Source organism: Sciurus vulgaris (assembly GCF_902686455.1).
Source record: "Sciurus vulgaris genome assembly, chromosome: 10".
NCBI classification, from domain to species: Eukaryota; Metazoa; Chordata; class Mammalia; order Rodentia; family Sciuridae; genus Sciurus; species Sciurus vulgaris.
Genome location: NC_136470.1, coordinates 138702259 through 138722083, shown reverse-complemented (window position 1 = coordinate 138722083; position 19825 = coordinate 138702259). Strand labels below are relative to the sequence as shown.

General features: G+C 38.9%; 1 protein-coding gene across 1 annotated transcript in view; it reads left to right on the top strand.

Annotated features, from left to right (window-relative positions):
• The window catches only part of GMPS (guanine monophosphate synthase), a 38144-nt gene that overhangs the window by 7051 nt on the left and 11268 nt on the right, over positions 1–19825 (top strand). The window contains exons 2-10 of the mRNA XM_079101551.1: positions 962–1143; positions 3414–3528; positions 8148–8245; positions 9862–9965; positions 12339–12532; positions 13303–13468; positions 15279–15430; positions 15889–16062; positions 17870–17975. Of these exons, the coding sequence (XP_078957677.1) occupies positions 962–1143; positions 3414–3528; positions 8148–8245; positions 9862–9965; positions 12339–12532; positions 13303–13468; positions 15279–15430; positions 15889–16062; positions 17870–17975 (1291 nt within the window). The remainder of the gene's footprint in view (positions 1–961; positions 1144–3413; positions 3529–8147; positions 8246–9861; positions 9966–12338; positions 12533–13302; positions 13469–15278; positions 15431–15888; positions 16063–17869; positions 17976–19825) is intronic.

The window sequence follows — 19825 nt, the reverse complement described above, 5'->3', positions numbered from 1 at the left end:
AGATGAAATTTCCATGTAATTTTGATTTGCATTTCCCTTGTTGCTAGAGATGTTGAACCTTTTTTACATATACTTGTTGGCCATTGTATTTCTTCTTTTGAGAAATGTCTGCTTAGGTCTTTTGTCCAGTTATTGATTGGGTTATTTATTAATTTTGGTGTTAAGATTTTTGGGTTCTTTTTTTTTTTTTTTTTCTTTTGTGGTACTGGGGGGATCGAACCCAGGGCCTTGAGCTTGCAAGGCAAGCACTCTACCAACTGAGCTATCTCCCCAGCCCGATTTTTGGGTTCTTTATATATTCTGGATATAATCCCCTCTCATAGGATAGCTGGCAATGATTTTCTCCCATTCTGTAGGTTTTCTCTTCATGTACTTGTTTCCTTTTCTGTGCAGAAGCTTTTTAATTTGATGCTGTCCCACTTACTGATTCTTGATTTTATTTCTTGAGTTTAAGGGATCTTATTAAGGAAATCAGTACTTCTACCAGTATATTGTTGTGTTGACTCTGTTTTCTTCTAGAAGTTGCAGTTTCTGGTCTAATTCCTAGGTCTTTGATGCACTATGAGATGACTTTTGTGTAGGGTGAGAGATAGGGATCTAGTTTCCTTCTTCCACTTATGGATATCCAGTTTTTCTAGCACCATTTGTTAAAAAGACTATCTTTTCTCCTAACATGTTTTTGGCACCTTTGTTGAGCATCATCAGATGACTATCTGTGAGCTTGTCGCTGTGTCTTCTGTTCTCTTCCACTGGTCTTCATGTCTGGTTTGATGCTAGTAACATGGATATGTATTAAAATCTTCCCTTTAAAAGAAGTGGTTTGAATTGACAACTCAGTGTCCTAAGATAACGGTTCTCCTTTCTGTGTGTTTTTGGAACTGACAGTGAACCATTTTTTTATTTTTATTTTTTTAAGTAGCTGTGATTCTCATAATTAAGATGTTTGTGTTAATGTTTGCAGCTGGAGAATGCTGGAGGAGACCTTAAGGATGGCTGCCACCACTATGAAGGCGCTGTTGTCATCCTGGATGCTGGTGCTCAGTATGGGAAGGTCATAGACCGAAGAGTGAGGGAGCTCTTCGTGCAGTCTGAAATATTCCCCTTGGAAACACCAGCATTTGCCATAAAGGAACAAGGATTCCGGTAGACTTTTCATTGATGTTTTTAAGAGGAGATCAGATTTACAGCAGGCAATATTTTGTTACTTATTAGTTTGCTTGGGCACTGAATTTTTTTAATGAAAACCATGAAGATCAGTTTTACAAGAAGTTTTCTATGACTTTGATTTGGGGTAAAAGCAAGGAAAAAAATCGAAAGCTTTGTCTAATATAAGGGCTGATTCCCACAGCTTGTGCCTGTGCTCAAGCAGCGCCTGGCTCCCACCTGGTGTCACTCTGCTGAGGGCCGTGCTTTTCTCACAGCTTACTCTCCTTTCTTGGCTGTCTTCCAGAAGCAGGCAACTGCAGTTCTTACCAGAACTGTCCTTCAGCTCAATATCGGAGGTGCTGTGCTTCTCCCTAGATGTGTTTTATTTTCCTTAAAAACTTAATGTTTTCAAGTGAAAAAATGGTTAAAAGAATTTTTGAAGACCTCACAGATATGTATACACTATCCTGAGAGATTTTTGGTTTCTGAAGTAGAATGAATTGGAAATCAAAAAGGCAGACTGAAACTTAACCTTGTTCTAGTCTTAGGATACAGATTAAAGACAGCTCTCTGAAATGGTAGGGTTGTAGAGTAAGAAGGGGTCCTTGAGTTCATCCCACTCTGCTGTCTTTGATTTATCAGTAAGAAATTGAACCATTCTCTGTCATACTCAAGCTTCATTGAAACACCCATTGAAAACATTGAAGCTTGCTTGAAACACACAGAAAAACACCCCGTTAAATTAACCCAGACTAAAGGTCTTAAAATGCAGAGACCCAGGTGCTTGACCACTGGACGCTAAGCAGGCTTCCTAGCAGGTGCCAGGTGCAGCTGCCTGCTGCTCTGCGCAGCAGGAGAGGAGCTACGGCGCCGGGCTTTCTCGTGACTGCCAGCCGTCCTGCTGGCAGGCTCTCTGACCTCCTTTCTACACTAAATGCTACTTTTGTGCCACGAAGACATCCGAACATGCTTATGTGAAGAACCTCGGTCTGCCTGATGTATAGCATCGGTATTCGGAATGACTTGTGGCTTGTTGGGCCTTATTATTGCAGATTAGTTTCAAAATAGACTAGGAATTGAGGACTCAGAAAGGTAGATTAACTCTTCTCAAGATTTAGAGAGAAGACTTTTCATAATTGGTTTAAGCGCTGCTTGAGTTTTATCCTGGCTTAGGCCATCATGTATTTTTAATAGTACTAACTTTGAGTTGTTCAGTAGGTTAATGAAGGATCACGGGCGGTCCCACGGTGGTTGTCCTTTAGGAAACTAAACGTGCTGATCATCTAGAAGTCTTGATTACTGAAGGTTAAAGGCATTTTATAGAATTCGACTTCTATATTTTTAAGGATCTAGGTTATGCTCCACCTTTAGGGCTACTCCCACACCCCTTCTCTTGCCCTCTGAGTAGGTTGTCTTCCATCTCTCTTGCAGGACCTTGAATGCCATATCTCATGTTACCTACAGAGTTCAGAGGGTGCTTTTGAACTCAAAAAGATTATTGTTTTTATATATATATATATATATTTTTTTTTTTCATGCCCTCACTTGCTGAGTTGCTTTTTTATGTTTGACTTTTTTATGTTATTTTGAATTATTAGAAGCCTAGCAGTACATTTGATGTCTTTACACACTAGCAGCCTCTATCTAAAGAGTAAATTTTAACCAGGTTTATTTTAAGTAGATTTTGATTAGATCTTGCAATTCATCTTACTTTGAAATTAGATTAATTAGAATTAGATTTGTCTGCAAATCTGTTGAGTACCTTCCATTGCACACAGGGTGTGTGTGTGCTTTGGTTGTGAGTCACCATGTGTGACTGAAGTGCACATGTAGTCTGAAGGTGCAAAGCCACTGTGACTACAGCTCTTCATAGCCCGGAGGAGTGGGGCCTAGTGTTGTCAGATTTTTTTTCCTAAAGGAAATAAAGAATAGGAATGTACATATGATATTCCTATTATTAAAATGATTTAATTTCTTTGCGTGAATGTCGAGGGCCAAATAAGATCAGTGTCCAAGTGAGGAACATAGGCCTGAATTTGTACCTCTTCTTTATTCATGAAGTTCCTCAGGTAAGTGAACCCAGAGGATTCTCTGCAAGTTGTAATGTAGCCAAATGACAGTACTGGCCTGAATTCTGAGAGCCACCAGACAAAACTGAACTTGGCTCCCTCTCCTGGATCTCAGGGGAAATTGCTGAGGATATTAAGAACTTGTTAAAGAGTAGACTTTGTAAGAGAGTGTTCACTGACTCTTCCTTAAATCTGCAGTGCCATTATCATCTCTGGAGGACCTAATTCTGTGTATGCAGAAGATGCTCCCTGGTTTGACCCGGCAATATTCACCATTGGCAAGCCTGTTCTTGGAATTTGCTATGGCATGCAGGTACATCTGTAAATTTGCTTTGACTAGTCCATGTTTATCTTATTCTTTTCATGACATATTTCTCTCTCTAAGATATGTAGTTGGGTATGCATATTACTGCTCTCTGTGAATTGCTATACTAGTGGACAGAATGGACCTGATACGGAATCTTTACAGAAGAGTAACCACTCGTAACAGCACTATTCAGTTTTTAAATGAATCTGTGCCACATTCTTGCCAGCATTTGGTGGTGTATGTGTTTTAGCCTTATAGCTTAACTCTGAATTTATAGTTATATGTTTACCTGATAGTTCAATGTCATTGGTTAGGGTGTTAGAAAGATAAAAATGAGCCAGTAACATGCTGAATTCTCACTGATCAGAGATAATTTTGTTCAATCAGATCTGTTTAGGGCTGTGGCAGTAGCTCAGTGGTAGAGCACTTGCCTCACGTGTGAGGCACTGGGTTGCTCCTAGGTACCACATAACAAAAAATACATTAAAAAAAAGATCTATTTATGAGAGGATAAGGAATATAAATTGCTAAGTTTAAGAAAAGTTATCACTGGTGGTTATAAGAAATTATTATCTAGTAAAGAGATAACTTTTAATAATACATCTTATTTGACAAGATCATCTGAAAATTGAGTTAGCAAGGAATCTAGTTCCTCAGTTTTTTATTATCAGTTGACATGTTACAGTATTTTGCCTTTTCTAAAATCAGAAGCAAGACATTTTATTTTTTAAAGACATTTTATTTTTTCTGTTATGCTAAAAATACCAGTAAGTATAGATAGCTACAGATTGGCTTGTTTTCTTTGGGATTGTCTTGGCTTCTTCTCCCTCTTGTCCACTTTTTGATTTTAGAATGTAATGAAATAAAAGACAGGCCTGGTCAGAGCAGAAGTGGAGTTGATCTGTGAGACCCTAAATTGACAAAAATGAAATTGCTGTTAAAGTACCAAGGTTTTAATTTTCTCTTGATATTCTGATCCTCCCTGATTGACTTGAGAATTACCTGTTAATTTTCAGATTCTTGCATGTGTGACCTAATAATAATAACATTGTATTCATTTCTCCCAATGATTCAGTTAAGTCCTTGGATTAAGGATAATTTGAAACTTCAGTAAGTGGGCAAAATAGAGGAAGTTGTTCTTTTTGTTTTTAAACAAACAGTCTCCTCTATTGTGCTTTAACATGAATATTGCATAAAGGGAAATTGTTTAAAAAGCACAAAGTGAATAGATCCATGTCTTTCTTCGAGCTGACTCTGGAGCTTTTAGTGAAAGGAGGAAAAATATCAGTCAGTGTTTATATAAGAAGGTTGACTATTTTTATTAAACTCGGGCACTTAATCCCTGAGCCACATCCCCAGCTCTTTTTATCTTTTATTTTGAGACAGAATCTCCCTAAGTTGCTGAGACTGACTTTGAACTTTCAATCCTCCTGCCTCAACCTCCCTAGCTGCAGGGATTACAGGCTTGTGCACCATGCCCAGCCTGTAAGCGGAAATAACCTCAAGTGGGAGCAGACCTCAGATCAGCAAGCTGTCTTTATCAAGCAGCCGTGGAAATGGTGCACTTTCAGGGGAGAAAATGGTGACAGGTTACAAAAGGGCTCTGTTTTTTATAGATCTTAATGAGAGTTAATCATAACAGAATGTTCAGTGTGACTTAATCATTAGAGACTTGGGACATGCTGGCTGGGCAGTCAGGAAATTAGTTGTGCAGATTAAAAATTTAACTCAGGAAAACAGTTATAAAAGCTTGAAACTCATTGTTACTGGGATAAAAATACAGAGCCTAGATCCCATTTGTGTTTGCCTTCCCCTCCAGGACTCATTGCCACTGGGAAGGGTTGAAAGTCCTGGGCCCAAGGCCTAATGTTTACCCTCTCTCTCCTGGGACTCATTGTCTTCCCTGGGGGCTATCATTCCCCTTTCTTGGGGGGATGTTTATTTTCCATATCCTTCACAGTCTCTTATTCCCTGTTCTGGACACAAGAGCAGAATATTAGAAAGAAGTTGGCCAATAGAATGGCTATACTGGGTTTGATTTCTTTAAATTTATTTGTTATGGATTTCCCCTTTGATTTAGAGAAAACACTGGTCACTAAATATATGTACAATACAAAATCTACAGCATTTTCTTCTAGTCAATTAGCATTTCCTAGTAAAAGGCTGTTACCTTCCTCCTTGTTTTTTTTTTTTTTTGGTGGTGGTACACGGGAATCAATCTAGGGGTGCTTTATCACTGAGCTGCATGCCCAGCAGGGTTTTTATTGTTGTTATGCTGAGATAAATCTCCCTAGCTTGTCTTGAGCTTGCCATCCTCCTGTCTCAGCTCCCACAGGCCACTATGTACCCACTATTTTTTTCCTTTTTGATATTCTCTGAAAAGTCCATCTGTAGTCTTAGAAGAGCCTACATCCTAATTAAGTTGAATATTGGAAATTGGCTGTTTTCTTTCTGTAATATGCCTTTGTCCCAGCTTGATGTTTTGATCTCCCATCCTGAGTGGTCAACTTTAACCATGTAGTACTAATAATTAATAATTAAGTGAAATGGCTGCTGGAATGTTGGGGGGGTTACAACATTCCACAAGGCCTTTTTTTAAGATCTGCTTGTCATGAAATCTGTCTAGACAATGATCCCTTAATGTAAGAGACAGTGGCTTCATACTTCCCCATTATGTCAGTTTTCTGTATAATTACAAGACCAGATTTTTCTGTCATTGATTAGCGAAAGCCAGGCCTGCTGATGTAAAATGTATTGTCTTTATGATCATCTGCACTTTCCATTGTACGATAGTCTGATGTTAGTCTTTTGGGTAGAAATTTAAAATAGCTGTATGTACTATTACAAACCCTGGGCTTTGTAGAAATCTTTGAGACTCTTAAATTATGTAGAGTTCCAACAGTCTTGGTTTTTTTGATTTTTCAATTATCTTCTAATTATAGTTGCAAATTATGGGAGGCAGAAGTACAGTGAGGTTCCTTGAGGCTAAAGAAGAAAGTATTCATTTCCATTTAGCAAAGTTAAATGACAGCTCTGGGCCATGTACATTAATAGGCCCCTGGGGCTGAGAAGAGACCTGAAGATCATTTTACTAGTTTCTGTGGATTAGAGAATGAGGGGAGGTGAGAAGTGAAACCAAAGATAAGTCAGCTTTTTGTTATTCTGACTGGAGGACATGAGAAGAACAACTTAGAGGAGGAAAAGTTTATTTTAACTCTTGGATTCAGAGGTTCAGTCCAGGGTCAGTCAGTTCCATTGCTCTGGGTCTTAGGTGGGGCAGGACATCATGGCGAAAAGGTGTGATGGAGGAAAGGAACTCAAGACATGGCACCCAGAAAGCAGAGAGAGCTCTCCATCTGCTCACCAGGGACAAAATAGAAACCCCAGAGGCACCACCAGTGTTTCCTAAATTGCATGTTAATCTGCTGTAGAAAGTTTTATGTATGAGTTTTTAGTTTGAAAAATCCCAGGTTAGGCAAAGATGAGCATGTTTCTTTACTGCTAGACTTAACCCAAATCTTTAGTGTGACTCCCTAGAAGATAATGTAGAGGTGGCGGCATTTGCTAAGGGTTTTGAAGAATATGCCTTTTTGAGTTTCAGGAAGGAACGGTTTTTTAGCCCTCCAACCGCTTCTCTGTGGGGCCTGATCAGCCTGCTTGCCTTTCCTACCTTGCAGGGTAGGTCTCTGTGGCTCATGGCAGGCCACCATCTTAAGCTTCTGCTGTGCAGCAGGCAAACTGAATTGAAGTGGTTCTGGCAGTGCAGACTTGAGGCTTACAACCATCTTGTGTGTGTTTAATGTGGATGGAGGGTTTGGGTTATGTGGGAAGATAAGTAAGAATGCTCGTCATGGTGGTGCACACCTGTAATTCCAGCAACTTGGAAGGGTGAGGCAGGAGGATCCCAAGTTCAAGGCCAGTCTCAGCAATTTAGGAAGACCCTAAGCCATTTAGTGAGACCCTGTCTCAAAGTAAAAAGGACCCAGGATGTGGCTCAGTAGTTAAGCACCCCTGGGTTAAATCCTCGATACCAAGAAAATAAAAGGTGAACATAAGGAAGGGTGGAATGAAGAGAGCATTTGAAATAAGAGTCTGTAGGTGAATGGGATTTGGACAGATGGCTGATTGAAAGGCCGGATTTTCTTGCTGACCCCATCTGCAGCACAGTTCCTGCAGGCTTTCAGGCTGTTCCTTTGGGGCCAAAGAATTAAAAGCTTGGAGGAATTTACACTTGTCTAAATTCCTGACTTAGTACCACAGTTCTTTTTGTCTGCTTTGGCTTTTCTTCTAAGCTCAAAGTCACTTTTTAAATTAAACTGATGTAAATACTAAAGACATTTCTATTTTTAAAAGATGAATTAATTATACCAAATAGAAAATCTTCCAGTGTTTAACAGAAATTAACCTCAGGTCAAATTTCTAATCCAATTTTGTGTAATAATCATGCTTCTTAATGACTATAATTATATGTAATAATACCAAGTTATCTACATTTATCAAACTCCCTGTGTTTTGGGATACAAATATAACAGGGATCCTGAGAAAAGAATGTAAATGATTAAATTAACATAACAATGGGTGTTTTTCTTTTCATATTAAGGTTAATTCATTTTCTCTTTGAACAGATGATGAATAAGGTATTTGGAGGTACTGTGCACAAAAAAAGTGTCAGAGAAGATGGCGTCTTCAACATCAGTGTGGATAACACATGTTCATTATTCAGGTATCATATTTTTAGATGAATAAGAACAGTTTTAGATCAACTAAAAAGTTGGTACTGTTGTTTTTTAAATCGAAGACTGTGTGATTCACACAGTGAGGACCCCAGTGTGCTTGCTGTGTGTGTCCTCCAGGTGCCTGTCAAGGCACACAGGCTGGCCAGATGCTCGTCAACAGTGAGGAGGGCATTCGGGAAGGGCCCCAAGGCACCTGTGTGGTCAGCGCCTTGTCTTGTGGTGCCCGCGTTTGTAGATGTTACATGTGAGTGTGCCACATGTGGTGAGGGGTCAGAGCCGAACTGCCCCGTGTCTGCTGGATGCAGGCGCTCCTGCACCCCTTTCTTTCTGGGTGCTTGGCAAGCCATTCATTTGTGGACTCATTACTAAATGTCTTTTATTTTTCTCCCCCTCACCTTTTTTGTGTGGAGGCAGAACTGTGGTCTGCTGTACAGTCTTCTTAATGCGATGAGTGAATTTGGCTTTGTTGCTAATCTGACACTTGATGAACGATGGCTGCTGGTGCAGCTCATTGGCGAGGGTGTGTGCTTGATGTGCAGTCTTGGGTTCAAGCCACAAAAAAGTGAACGAGCCGTTTATAAGTTTGCTCAAATTGATTGGCTTGACATTTCATTGTTTTTTAAAAGACCAGACACTTAAGTTTTAGTCTCTCTCCTTTCCTTTTTGGATTTTCTGTGCTCTGTGCTGACCACAGAAGGTTTTATACATAAAGATCTCTTAATATTTAATGCTTCTCTGTCTTTCTAGTTCATGTGCTATTCCTTACCATTATTTAATACCAAGTCCTCCTTCACATTTTCCTGTGATGTAAGCAGTATCTTTTCATGATTGGTCTAACTCAGAGTCCAGAGAAGGTCTGTACATGATGTGTGTAATGTTACGTAAGTCTCTTTTGGTCTGTAGTAGCTCCTTCCCCTTAATTAAATGTCACTGATTTACTTGGCACTTGAGCTCCATGTTGCTGTGAGTTTGTTACTGTTTGTAGGACTTTTCAGTGAGTGGAGTGAGGTGCAGTGTGTTAAGAAGGAGAAAATTATTAGCATATATAATTTCCAATTAAAATGAAAGATTATAGAGTTTTTATCTAACTCCTTCAATTTTTTTTTGTATCTCCTTACTCTTAAAGTGAACATTGCAACTACTAATTGCAATAGTTATTGTTTGTTTTAACTGACAACACTTGTATATTTGTATTGACACAGCTGTAGGATATTAGTACTGTCATTCTTGGCATGACTACCATGACTGCTGGATAAAATGTGAAGGTCTTTGAAATGTTTCTCTTCTTAAGATAAACCCCATTCGTGTTGTAATGTTGAAATTATTATTTCATAGACTTAGAAATTATTTTTTTTGGTATGGTTATACTGCCAACTTCATATATTTGTTTTCAATTTTGTATGGAGTTCCTCTTTTTTTTTGAGATTTAATATCCTTTATTTGCCTATGTATAATAACATAAATTTGAATTCCAACTGTGTTGCACTGCTACATACTAACATCTGTTTTCTTGTACACATATGTCAAGCTTATATTTCTAAAGCAAAAGAGCCTGTTAATCACTTTTAATTGAGATTTGTAATGTTTTACTTTTTATGTTTAGGGGCCTTCAGAAGGAAGAAATTGTTCTACTTACTCATGGAGATAGTGTTGACAAAGTCGCTGATGGATTCAAGGTTGTGGCACGTTCTGGGAACATTGTAGCAGGTAGAAATTATAAATTTTGTAGATCTTCTCTGAAATATCTGCAAAGTGTGCGTGTTTCTGTGTGTTGTCCTCTTTGATTTTAAAGATATTTCAAATGTGATAAGATCAACTGTTAATTAGTGAAGGGAATTTAATATTAGAAGAATTATCCAGAAGTCACATATTGGCTTACTTTAAAATACTTTGACAAAATCTATCCCAATGTAAGCTTTCAAACATAAAGTACTGTACTTCATAACTCAGGAAAAATTTGAGAGTGGTTTCTCCTATCACTATAGTTTTTGTTTTTAATGCCATTATTAGATGTATGTCTTTGATTTTTGCAAAATACCAAAGCATTCAAGATGTTTTTGTCAACCAGAGTTGGCTAGTTATTACCTGTGTTTTGGCATGTCCATATAAGAATGGTTTTTTTTTGTATTAGTAATGGGCTTTAATAAAACATAGAAACCCCATGTATCCCGCAAATTTTAAAACTTTAATTCAGTGTATTGTCCTTTCTAGAAACTATTTTTGTTGTCAACTTTTTTTGAGGAAGAGGGATTTTGGCAGTTTGGGGTTTGGACTTGCTTACTTAAAAACTGTAATGTAGGACTGGGGTTGTGGCTCAGCACTTGCCTAGCATGTGTGAGGCACTGGGTTCAATTTTCAGCACCACATAATAAATAAATAAAATAAAGTTCCATCCACAACTAAAAAAAAAATTAAAAATATCAAAAATAAACTGTAATGTAAATAATCACTAATATCCCTGAAAATCAGTAAAAGAAAAAAATGGGTTTGTCAATAAAGCTCTTTATGTTTGCGTTGCCAAACCTGATTGGTAAGTTGAAAAAAGATTTGGCATGGATGAACTGAGTTGAGTAGTCTGTCTGCAGTTACTCAAAAACTAGTCCTTCAGCAGAGGAGTGACGAGGAGTGTTGTCATCCTGAAAGACCTGTTTGTGTAAGAGGTGTGCATTGGGGATGGGCTCAGTGTGCTTATTCATTTAACAAGTTTGACTGCCTGTTTTGTGTCAGGCACTTTCTAGGTGTCAGGGATTAGGAATGAACAACATGGGCAGAAACTGGGGAGTGGGGATGGTAGATGACTCAAGTACAGACTATGTCAGATGTCAGTGGTGTTGGCATTGAGAACGGTGGTGTGGAGCCGGAGTGGCAGAATCTGCGATTGGAATGCTGCTGATTTGTTTTGAGGTGCTGGGATGGAGCCTGGGGCCTCACACACTAGGCAAATGGCTCTGCCACTCAGTTACATCCCCACCTCGTTTTAAAATTTTATTTTGAGGCAGGATCTTGCTACATTGCGCAGGCTGGCCTCCAGCTTGCGATCCTTCTGCCACAGCCTCCTAAGTAGCTGGAATTCCAGGCATGCGCATTTTATCTAGGATGTTCAGAGAAGGTATTCCTATAAGACAGAGTGGACCTGAAGAAGATAAATGCTGACTCCTCCTGATATTTGGTGAAGGAAAAAACAGTAGTAGAGAGGCCCTGGGATGGGACCACATTTAAGACAACACAGAGCAGCTGGGTGCAGTGGCGCACACCTGTGATCCCAGTAGCTCAGGAGGCTAAGGCAGAAGGATCACAAGTTCACAGCCAGCCTCAGCAAAAACGAGGCAGTAAGCAACTCAGTGAGACCCTGTCTCTAAATAAAATACCAAATAGGGCTGGGGACGTGACCCAGTGGTTAGTGCCCCTTGAGTGCCCCTGAATTTAAGCCCCAGCACTGCCCCCCCCCCAAAAAAAAAAAAAAAAGACGACGATGACAACATAGAGCAGAGTGCAGGTGGAGGACGTGGCAGGAGATGGAGTTAGGTCGTTGTGGTCCACAGCACAGGACTTTTGGTCCATTGCAGTCTTCCACTTTATTCTTAGTTGGGGCTTTGAACAAAGGAGAGACTTGATCTAATTTCAGGGTTACAGTGCGGAGAGGAGAAGAGTGGGTCAAAGACTGACACCCGAATAGTGTCCAAGGGAGAAGCACGGAGAGCATCCTGAAATGCCGATTGTGAGATTCTTTTAGATAGGAGGTTGGTCATTGCACATTGTATGTGAAAGGCACGTGGGACCGAGAACTAAGCTGAGTCACTGCATTACGTGTGCGTGGCAGTTGCACTGGGGAGAAGGGAGAAGGCAGTGAGACAACCTGAAGGCTGCTGCAGTGCCCTGCAGCCTGTTCATTATCATATGAAAGGGAAACCTTGAAGATTATGGCAGTGTGATCTTCTTTTATGTTTTGTCTTTCCATGTAACTAAAAAAAAATCCACTAAACTATAGTAATTTAAACAGAGAGATTTTGGGGAATGAATTGTGGGTATTAGTTGAGTCTTTTCAACCTGAAAAGTTTTGTGATGATTTTCTCTATAAAGGTATAGCAAATGAGTCTAAAAAATTATACGGAGCACAGTTCCATCCTGAAGTTGGCCTTACAGAAAATGGGAAAGTAATACTGAAGAACTTCCTTTATGATATTGCTGGGTGCAGCGGGACCTTCACGGTGCAGAACAGAGAACGCGAGTGCATTCGGGAGATCAAGGAGCAGGTTGGCTCCTCCAAGGTCTTGGTGAGCAGCTTATCCTCTGGCAGGCTGTGTGGTTATGTCAGTAATGTTGGAACCCAGAGCTGGGCTCCTGAACACTGGGTGAGCTTTGGGCATTGCGTTGCTCCTGAGCTTTGATACTAACAGTCCTTTTAGGGATGATCTGACGAGGTGATGGTGTTTATTTATTTTTTATTTATTTATTTATTTTTAAATTTATTTTTATTGTAAACAAATGGGATACATGTTGTGTTCTCTGTACATGAAGTAAAGGCACACCATTTGTGTAATCATACATTTACATAGGCTAATGGTGTTTGATTCATTCTGTTATTTTTTCCTTCCCCCTCACCCCTCTTTTCCTTCTATACAGTCCCTCCTTCCTCCATTCTTGTCCCCCTCCCACCCCTCCATTATGTGTCATCATCTGCTTATCAGCGAGATCATTCGTCCTTTGGTTTTTTGAGATTGGCTTATCTCACTTAGCATGGTATTCTCCAATTTCATCCATTTGCCTGCAAATACCATAATTTTATTATTCTTTATGGCTGAGTAATATTCCATTGTATATATATACCACAGTTTCTTTATCCATTCATCAATTGAAGGACATCTAGGTTGGTTCCACAGTCTGGCTATTGTGAATTGAGCAGCTATGAACATTGATGTGGCTGCATCTCTGTAGTATGCTGATTTTAAGTCCTTTGGGTATAGGCCAAGGAGTGGGATAGCTGGGTCAAATGGTGTGATTATTTTCTTTATGCTTATTTTGCTTTACCTATTTTACCTTGTAGGTTTTACTCAGTGGTGGTGTAGACTCAACAGTTTGTACAGCTTTGTTGAATCGTGCATTAAACCAAGATCAAGTCATTGCCGTGCACATAGATAATGGCTTCATGAGGAAACGAGAAAGCCAGTCTGTGGAAGAGGCCCTCAGAAAGCTTGGCATTCAGGTCAAAGGTATTAGTGGGCCATAGAAAAGTGAATTTATATGTTAGGACTTGTTTAATGGGATCAAGCTTTGTGGCTTAAGTGATCACATTGCCTTAACCACTTGTAGTTTTTCCCATGAGCTTGAAGTTGAAAATGATTTTTTATTTTTACATTATAATTACCTTGGGTTCAAGAGTGTTCCCTATATAAATTTCAACTGTTTATTATTCCTACAGTCATGCTTAAATTGGTAAGTTAACAATTTTCCAACTGTTCTCTCCTAGTCATGCTCTTGTACAGAGAAGAAGGATTTAGGTCTGTAGTCATCCAGGCACTGTTGTATGCACCTGTAGTCTGAGCTACTTAGAAGGCTGAGGTAGGAGGATCATTTGAGCCCAGGAGTTTGAAAACAACTTGGGCAAACAGAAAGACTCCATCTTTGGGGAGGAAAAAAAAAGTCCACAGTCACTTACACTTGAGAGGGCGATTGTAACAGTAGTAGAATTCTAGTCCTTCGTGATACTGACATTTGTGGATATCATTTATACTCAAGGTATAATTGATAGATACAGTGAAGTGAGGTCAGTAGTTTAATAATACAAATTGTACATATTGTTTAATTAATAAGAATTGAAGGCAAAAGACTGTAAAATGAAGACTTGTAGGTAAGTGTGAAGTAGACACAGTATTTTTGCTTTTTCAAAATTCACTAAAATAGGGCTGGGGCTATGGTTCAGTGGTGGAGTGCTTGGGTGTGAGGCACTGGGTTCAATTCTCAGCACCACAGAAATAAGTGTATATCTGTCAACATCTTAAAGTATTTTAAAAAATTCACTTAAAATAGCAGTGCAGGCATAAAGCAAGTACAGGGTTGTAAGACAAGGAACAGGTATAGCAGACAGGTTTTTAGCAAAGTGTTGGATGGTAGAAGACAGAGGCCTAGCTGGTTTTTCTTAGCTAAGCTAATGAAGTTCAAGCTTGAGAACCCCTGACTTGTCAGCCCTCTTCAAAGTCCTGGGAAGGAAGGACCCCAGCAGCATCTTCACATGATCATGTTTTTGTGAAATTGGCAAATATTTTAGTAATTTGTACTTGGTTGACTTTCTGGATGAGCCTAAATAGGAGTTGGTTTAAAAATAGGAGAAGCACATCTCTTTTTCTGAACACAGGAGCAGATGTCCCTGCCCTTCCGCATTGTAAGACTGGGTGGTTTTCTCTGGGGAGGCTCTGGCCTTGGTGTACTAGCACTGGGTATAGTTGAGGATGGAGGCCGGGTTCTCTGTGAAGAGGATGAAGTAAAAATATGTATGCTGAAGACTGACTCCTGCCTCGCACGTCCTCTGTTCAACAGCCGGAATGCTGATAGGCAGGAGTTTGGAGGTGTCTTCGCTCAGGTAATGGACCAGCTTAAGGGAAAGACCCACAGATTCACTGATGGACTTGTGCTGTGCCCAACTGCGGACTGTGTGGATTGCTTGTGCTTTTACTCCCGCCATAGAGCTGTGCTCGCTCCCCCCTTGTCTTCTTTCTGGTACTGGGGATCGAACCCGGGGTGCTCTACCTCTGAGGTACATCCCCAGCCCTTTTTATTTTTTATTTGGAGACAGGGTCTTGCTAAGTCACCCCACCTAGCCTCCCAACTGGAAATCCTCCTGCCTCAGCTTCCTGAGCCGCTGGGATTATAGGCTTGCACCACCACGCCTGGCTTAATGGTTCTTGAATAAGTAGGCAGGTTTGGGGAGATCAGTGGATCTACCTAGGTTTTCTTTCTATTTAACTTGTTACTTATAATTTTTGAAGTCTGTCAGTTAAAACGCTTCTCTCATTTCTCTCTCAGTGATTAATGCTGCTCATTCCTTCTATAATGGAACAACTACTTTACCAATCTCAGACGAAGATAGGACCCCTCGGAAAAGAATTAGCAAAACATTAAATATGACTACAAGTCCAGAGGAGAAAAGAAAAATCATTGGTGACACTTTTGTTAAGGTACCTTTCTTTTTGGTATCCTCGAACTGTTCTTTATGTGGATCATAGTTATTTGTCTTTTTTTTTTTTTTTTTGTCATTATGTCAGATAACAAAATTTGCTAATTTCGGGTATCTATTTTTGTGGCTGAGACTTTACGTATTGTTTTTACAAACTCTTAGAAACTCTTGATGTTTAAAAAACATGTATGTTGCTAGGTTATTGTTCAAAATTTAAAAGTAGATGTTTTCAGATGATATTGAATTTTAATTTATTGGGTATCTCTGGTTAGATTTCAGGCTCCTGAAGGGAATATTCACATACCTTTTGAATCACGAGAAAGCATGTATTCTTAGGGGCTGATGAATTTGATATCCTGGTTGGTTTTGCATAAAGACTGAAACATTCAGCGTAGGTATAAAATACTGCTGTCTGTTTAGGAAGATTCATCTCTAAAGCTGTTTTACTATTGGTTATAGATTGCCAATGAGGTGATTGGAGAGATGAATCTGAAGCCAGAGGAGGTTTTCCTTGCCCAAGGTACTTTACGACCTGATCTAATTGAAAGTGCATCCCTCGTTGCCAGTGGTAAAGCTGAGCTAATCAAAACCCATCACAACGACACAGAGCTCATCAGAAAGTTGAGAGAGGAGGTAAGTGTGATGGGAATGCTGACATAAAGTGGATGCAAGGAGCTTCTACATCCTCCCCTTTCCTTCCTCTGGAATTCCCAGTGTTCACAGTCCTGTACAGTAGCCATCACCACAATCCAATTTGAGAATATTTTTGTTACCTCCAAAAGAAACCTATGCTTTTAGATAACCACTAATTTATTTCCGTCTCTGCAGTTTTGCCCTTTGTGGATGTTTTATCTGATCAGATCAGGCAACATGCAGTCTTCTGTGATTGCTTCTTTCACTCACATTATATTTTCAGGGTTCATTCATGGTAGAGTGTTTCAGAGCTTTACTTTCATTGCTAAATAATATTCCATCGTGTGGAATTTCATTTATTCGTGCATCAGCTGGTGGACATTTGGGTTATTCCTGCTTTTTAGCTGTTACAAGTGATGTGGCTGTGAACGTTGCTTATAGGTTTTTGTGAATGTGTATTTTCTTTTCTTTTTAGGGTGTACCCTCTAGTAGAATTGCTAGGTCATATGTAACTCAGCATTCTGGTGAACTGCCAGGCTGCTGTCCATAGTGGTTTACCATTTACCTTCTCACTGTCAGTGAGGGTTCTAGTTTCTCCAAATATTCAACAAGATTTGTTCTTATATGTCTATTTTTTGTGTTTGATAGAAAACACATAAAATCTACCATCTTAATGAACCCTTTTTAGGTATACAGTTCAGTAGAGTTGGGTATGTTCACATAGTTGTAAATCAGGTCTGTAGAACTGACAATGTTCTTAAGGGTTATCTATGTTGCAGGGTGTGACAGAATCCTCTTCGTCTTTGCATCTGGATAGCACACATTGTATGCATGTGTTCCATTTTCTTTATTTATTCATTGGTGGATATCTGGGTTACTCCATCTGTCAGATACTGTCAGTGAATTTGCTGTTTGAACATGTACATACAGAGGTGTCTTTCAGTTGTTTTGCATATGTACCCAGAAGGGAGATTGCTGGATCGTGGTAGGCCTATTTTTAACCATTTTCCATAGCAGTAACCCCGTTTTACAGCCCAACTAAAATCATAGAAGGATTCTAATTTCTCCACATCATCACCAGCATTTGTTCTTTTGGTAGTAGCCATCCTACTGGGTGTGTTCCTGTTGATTTTCTTCATCCCAGTGTATGCGAAGTGCTATCTAATTGTGATTTTGACTTGCATTTTTCCAAATGCTAGTGATATTAAATACTTTTTCATGGGTATATTGGTTATTTGTATATCTTGGAGAAATGACTGTCCATGTTCTTTGTTCACTTTTAATTGGCCTTTGTTAAGTTACTGATTTGTAAGTGTTCCTTATATATCCCAGTTACAAGTCTTATTAGATTTTTCTCCCATTTTGTGAGCTGATGTTTCACCTTATTTTGAGAATTTGAATATTGAAATATTATGTGATATTTTCTAATTGCCTTGAGAACTAGATCAGTGATGGTGGATGTGTTTACCCTGGTTTAATTTTACTTAAAAGGTTTTTAAGTTTTAAATGTACTTCACAGAAAAATACAAAAACCACTAAAATATTCATCAGATTCCTTGTATGCACACTGGAGGAAATACTTCAAGAAGCAAGTTTGTGTTTTTGTTTTTGTGATGCTCGGAATTGAACCCAGAGCCTTGCATATGCTAGGCAGATGATCTACTTGCCAAAAAGATGAATTTTTTATTAGAGACAACGCTTTAAGCTAAGGAAAATGCAACAAGAAAAGATGATTACTTATTTCCCATTGTTTTCTGTGTCATTTTGATTGCTAACTTGTGTTGTTTGGCTTTTTCCCTTCCTTTAGGGAAAAGTAATAGAACCTCTGAAAGATTTTCATAAAGATGAAGTGAGAATTTTAGGCAGAGAACTTGGACTTCCAGAAGAATTAGTTTCCAGACATCCATTTCCAGGTAAAAAATAGAATTGATTTTACTTGATTTGTCTTTAGACCTTCATGATGAAGAGAAATCAATTCTGACAATTCTGAATAATTTATCATCTTGAGGAGTTTGAAATATGAGAAAGAAAAGAATGAAGAACAAATTCTGTTGCATACCTACTAAGTTTATTTTATTAAATGCTCATTTTTTACTGTATTTATATTTAGATATTAAATGATCCTTGGGAGCTCAACATATTTTTATTCATTTATTTATTTATTTACTTACTTGTTTGCGGTGCTGGGGATTGAACCCAGGGCCTTGTGCTTGCGAGGCAGGCACTCTACCAACCAAGCTATATCCCTAGCCCTCCAGCATATTTTAATAACTTTGCCACTCAGTTCTTAGTGGTTGAGCTAGGATTTGTGTGTTCTTCAAACTGTGTACCCTGATATGTTCCACAGAAGTGAGAGTAAAACTTGATTTTCGTCATGTTGCCCAGGCTGGCTTGACACACCTGTCTTTCTGAGGACCTGGGATGATAGGCATGTGTCACTGTGCCTGGCGTGGTGCTCCTACATTTTCAGGTCTGAATTCTCTGAACGGATGAACCATTCCATTCACCTGCACAGCACTTTGCACAGTGCTCTGTGTAACTAATTCACGAACAGCAACAAAATTCTAGGTAGTCATTTGACTGTCATACCAAAAAAAACATTAGAAAGAGGTATTTGTGAGGACTGAGAGTCTTACCCTATTTTGTTTTGAGCTTGGGCAAGTCTTAACCTCAGTTTCAGCTCTCTGTAGTGGTGTGTAGGTGATATGTTGGGAGAGTGGTCTAATTTAGAAACATAGTAATAGCTACCATTTCATGAGTACTTGTAATGTGCTAACTACTTTAAACATTCTTATTTGATCCTCACAGTTGAAAATAGTATTATCTTGTTTTACAGATGAGCACACTAGGGATGAGGCTAATTTGCTGTAAGTTATGTAGAATAGAAGGTGTAGTGCCAGGATTATATCCCCAGTAATCTCTGCCTCAGAGTTTGTTCTTAACCACCATATTGCCTCCGTAAAGAGGGTTACCAGTGTCTAACCTGTGTGGTGATGAGCACATTATCAAGCTTAGCAATTAAAGACCTTCAGTCCCTAACCTTTATGCTGCTGAAAGATGATTGATTAATATTAGTGGAGGGAGGTCAAGTGGTCCTAGGTCCTTGATCATCCATTTCAGCTAGGCTCATTTGATTTTCTTAAAGTCTGCTTTATATGTTGTGTTTTCTGTCCTTTAAGATTTCACTGGGAAAAGGGTTTTGCTGCTTTAAAACTAATTAAAATAAGCTGAGGAATGAGAATAAGGGTGATTAATAGTATTGTAGGATTTCACCTAGAACCAGATATCTTAAGTCATGTTTTTGTGTTATTTTTTTTTTTGGGGGGGTGGGTTTGAGGAAAGCAACAGAATCTAGTTTTTCTGGGATCCATGCATACCTGTGTTTTTATCAACTGTTAAATATTTGGTAAACTAGAAGTACTACTGGTTCACAGCTCTTGGAATTAAACACTTTATTTATTTTAAAGAGCATACTACTTTAGTAGTCGAAGTTGAATGATGAGTATTAGGTGGTTCCTTACAGTGTTCTCTAATTTTGTGTGTTAGAAAATTCCTTTATTAAAAATTTTTAAGCAGTATATATAGTGTGGATTAAAAATACTTACTGGAAAATTTTGTGACATTTAATCAGTGGACTATAAAAATAGGATAGGACTGTTGATGTAACTCTGTAATAGAGTACTTGCCCAATATGTGCCAGACCCTAGATTTGACTCTAGGCACTGCAGAAATTAATACAAATTAAAAAAAAAATGAAGATAGG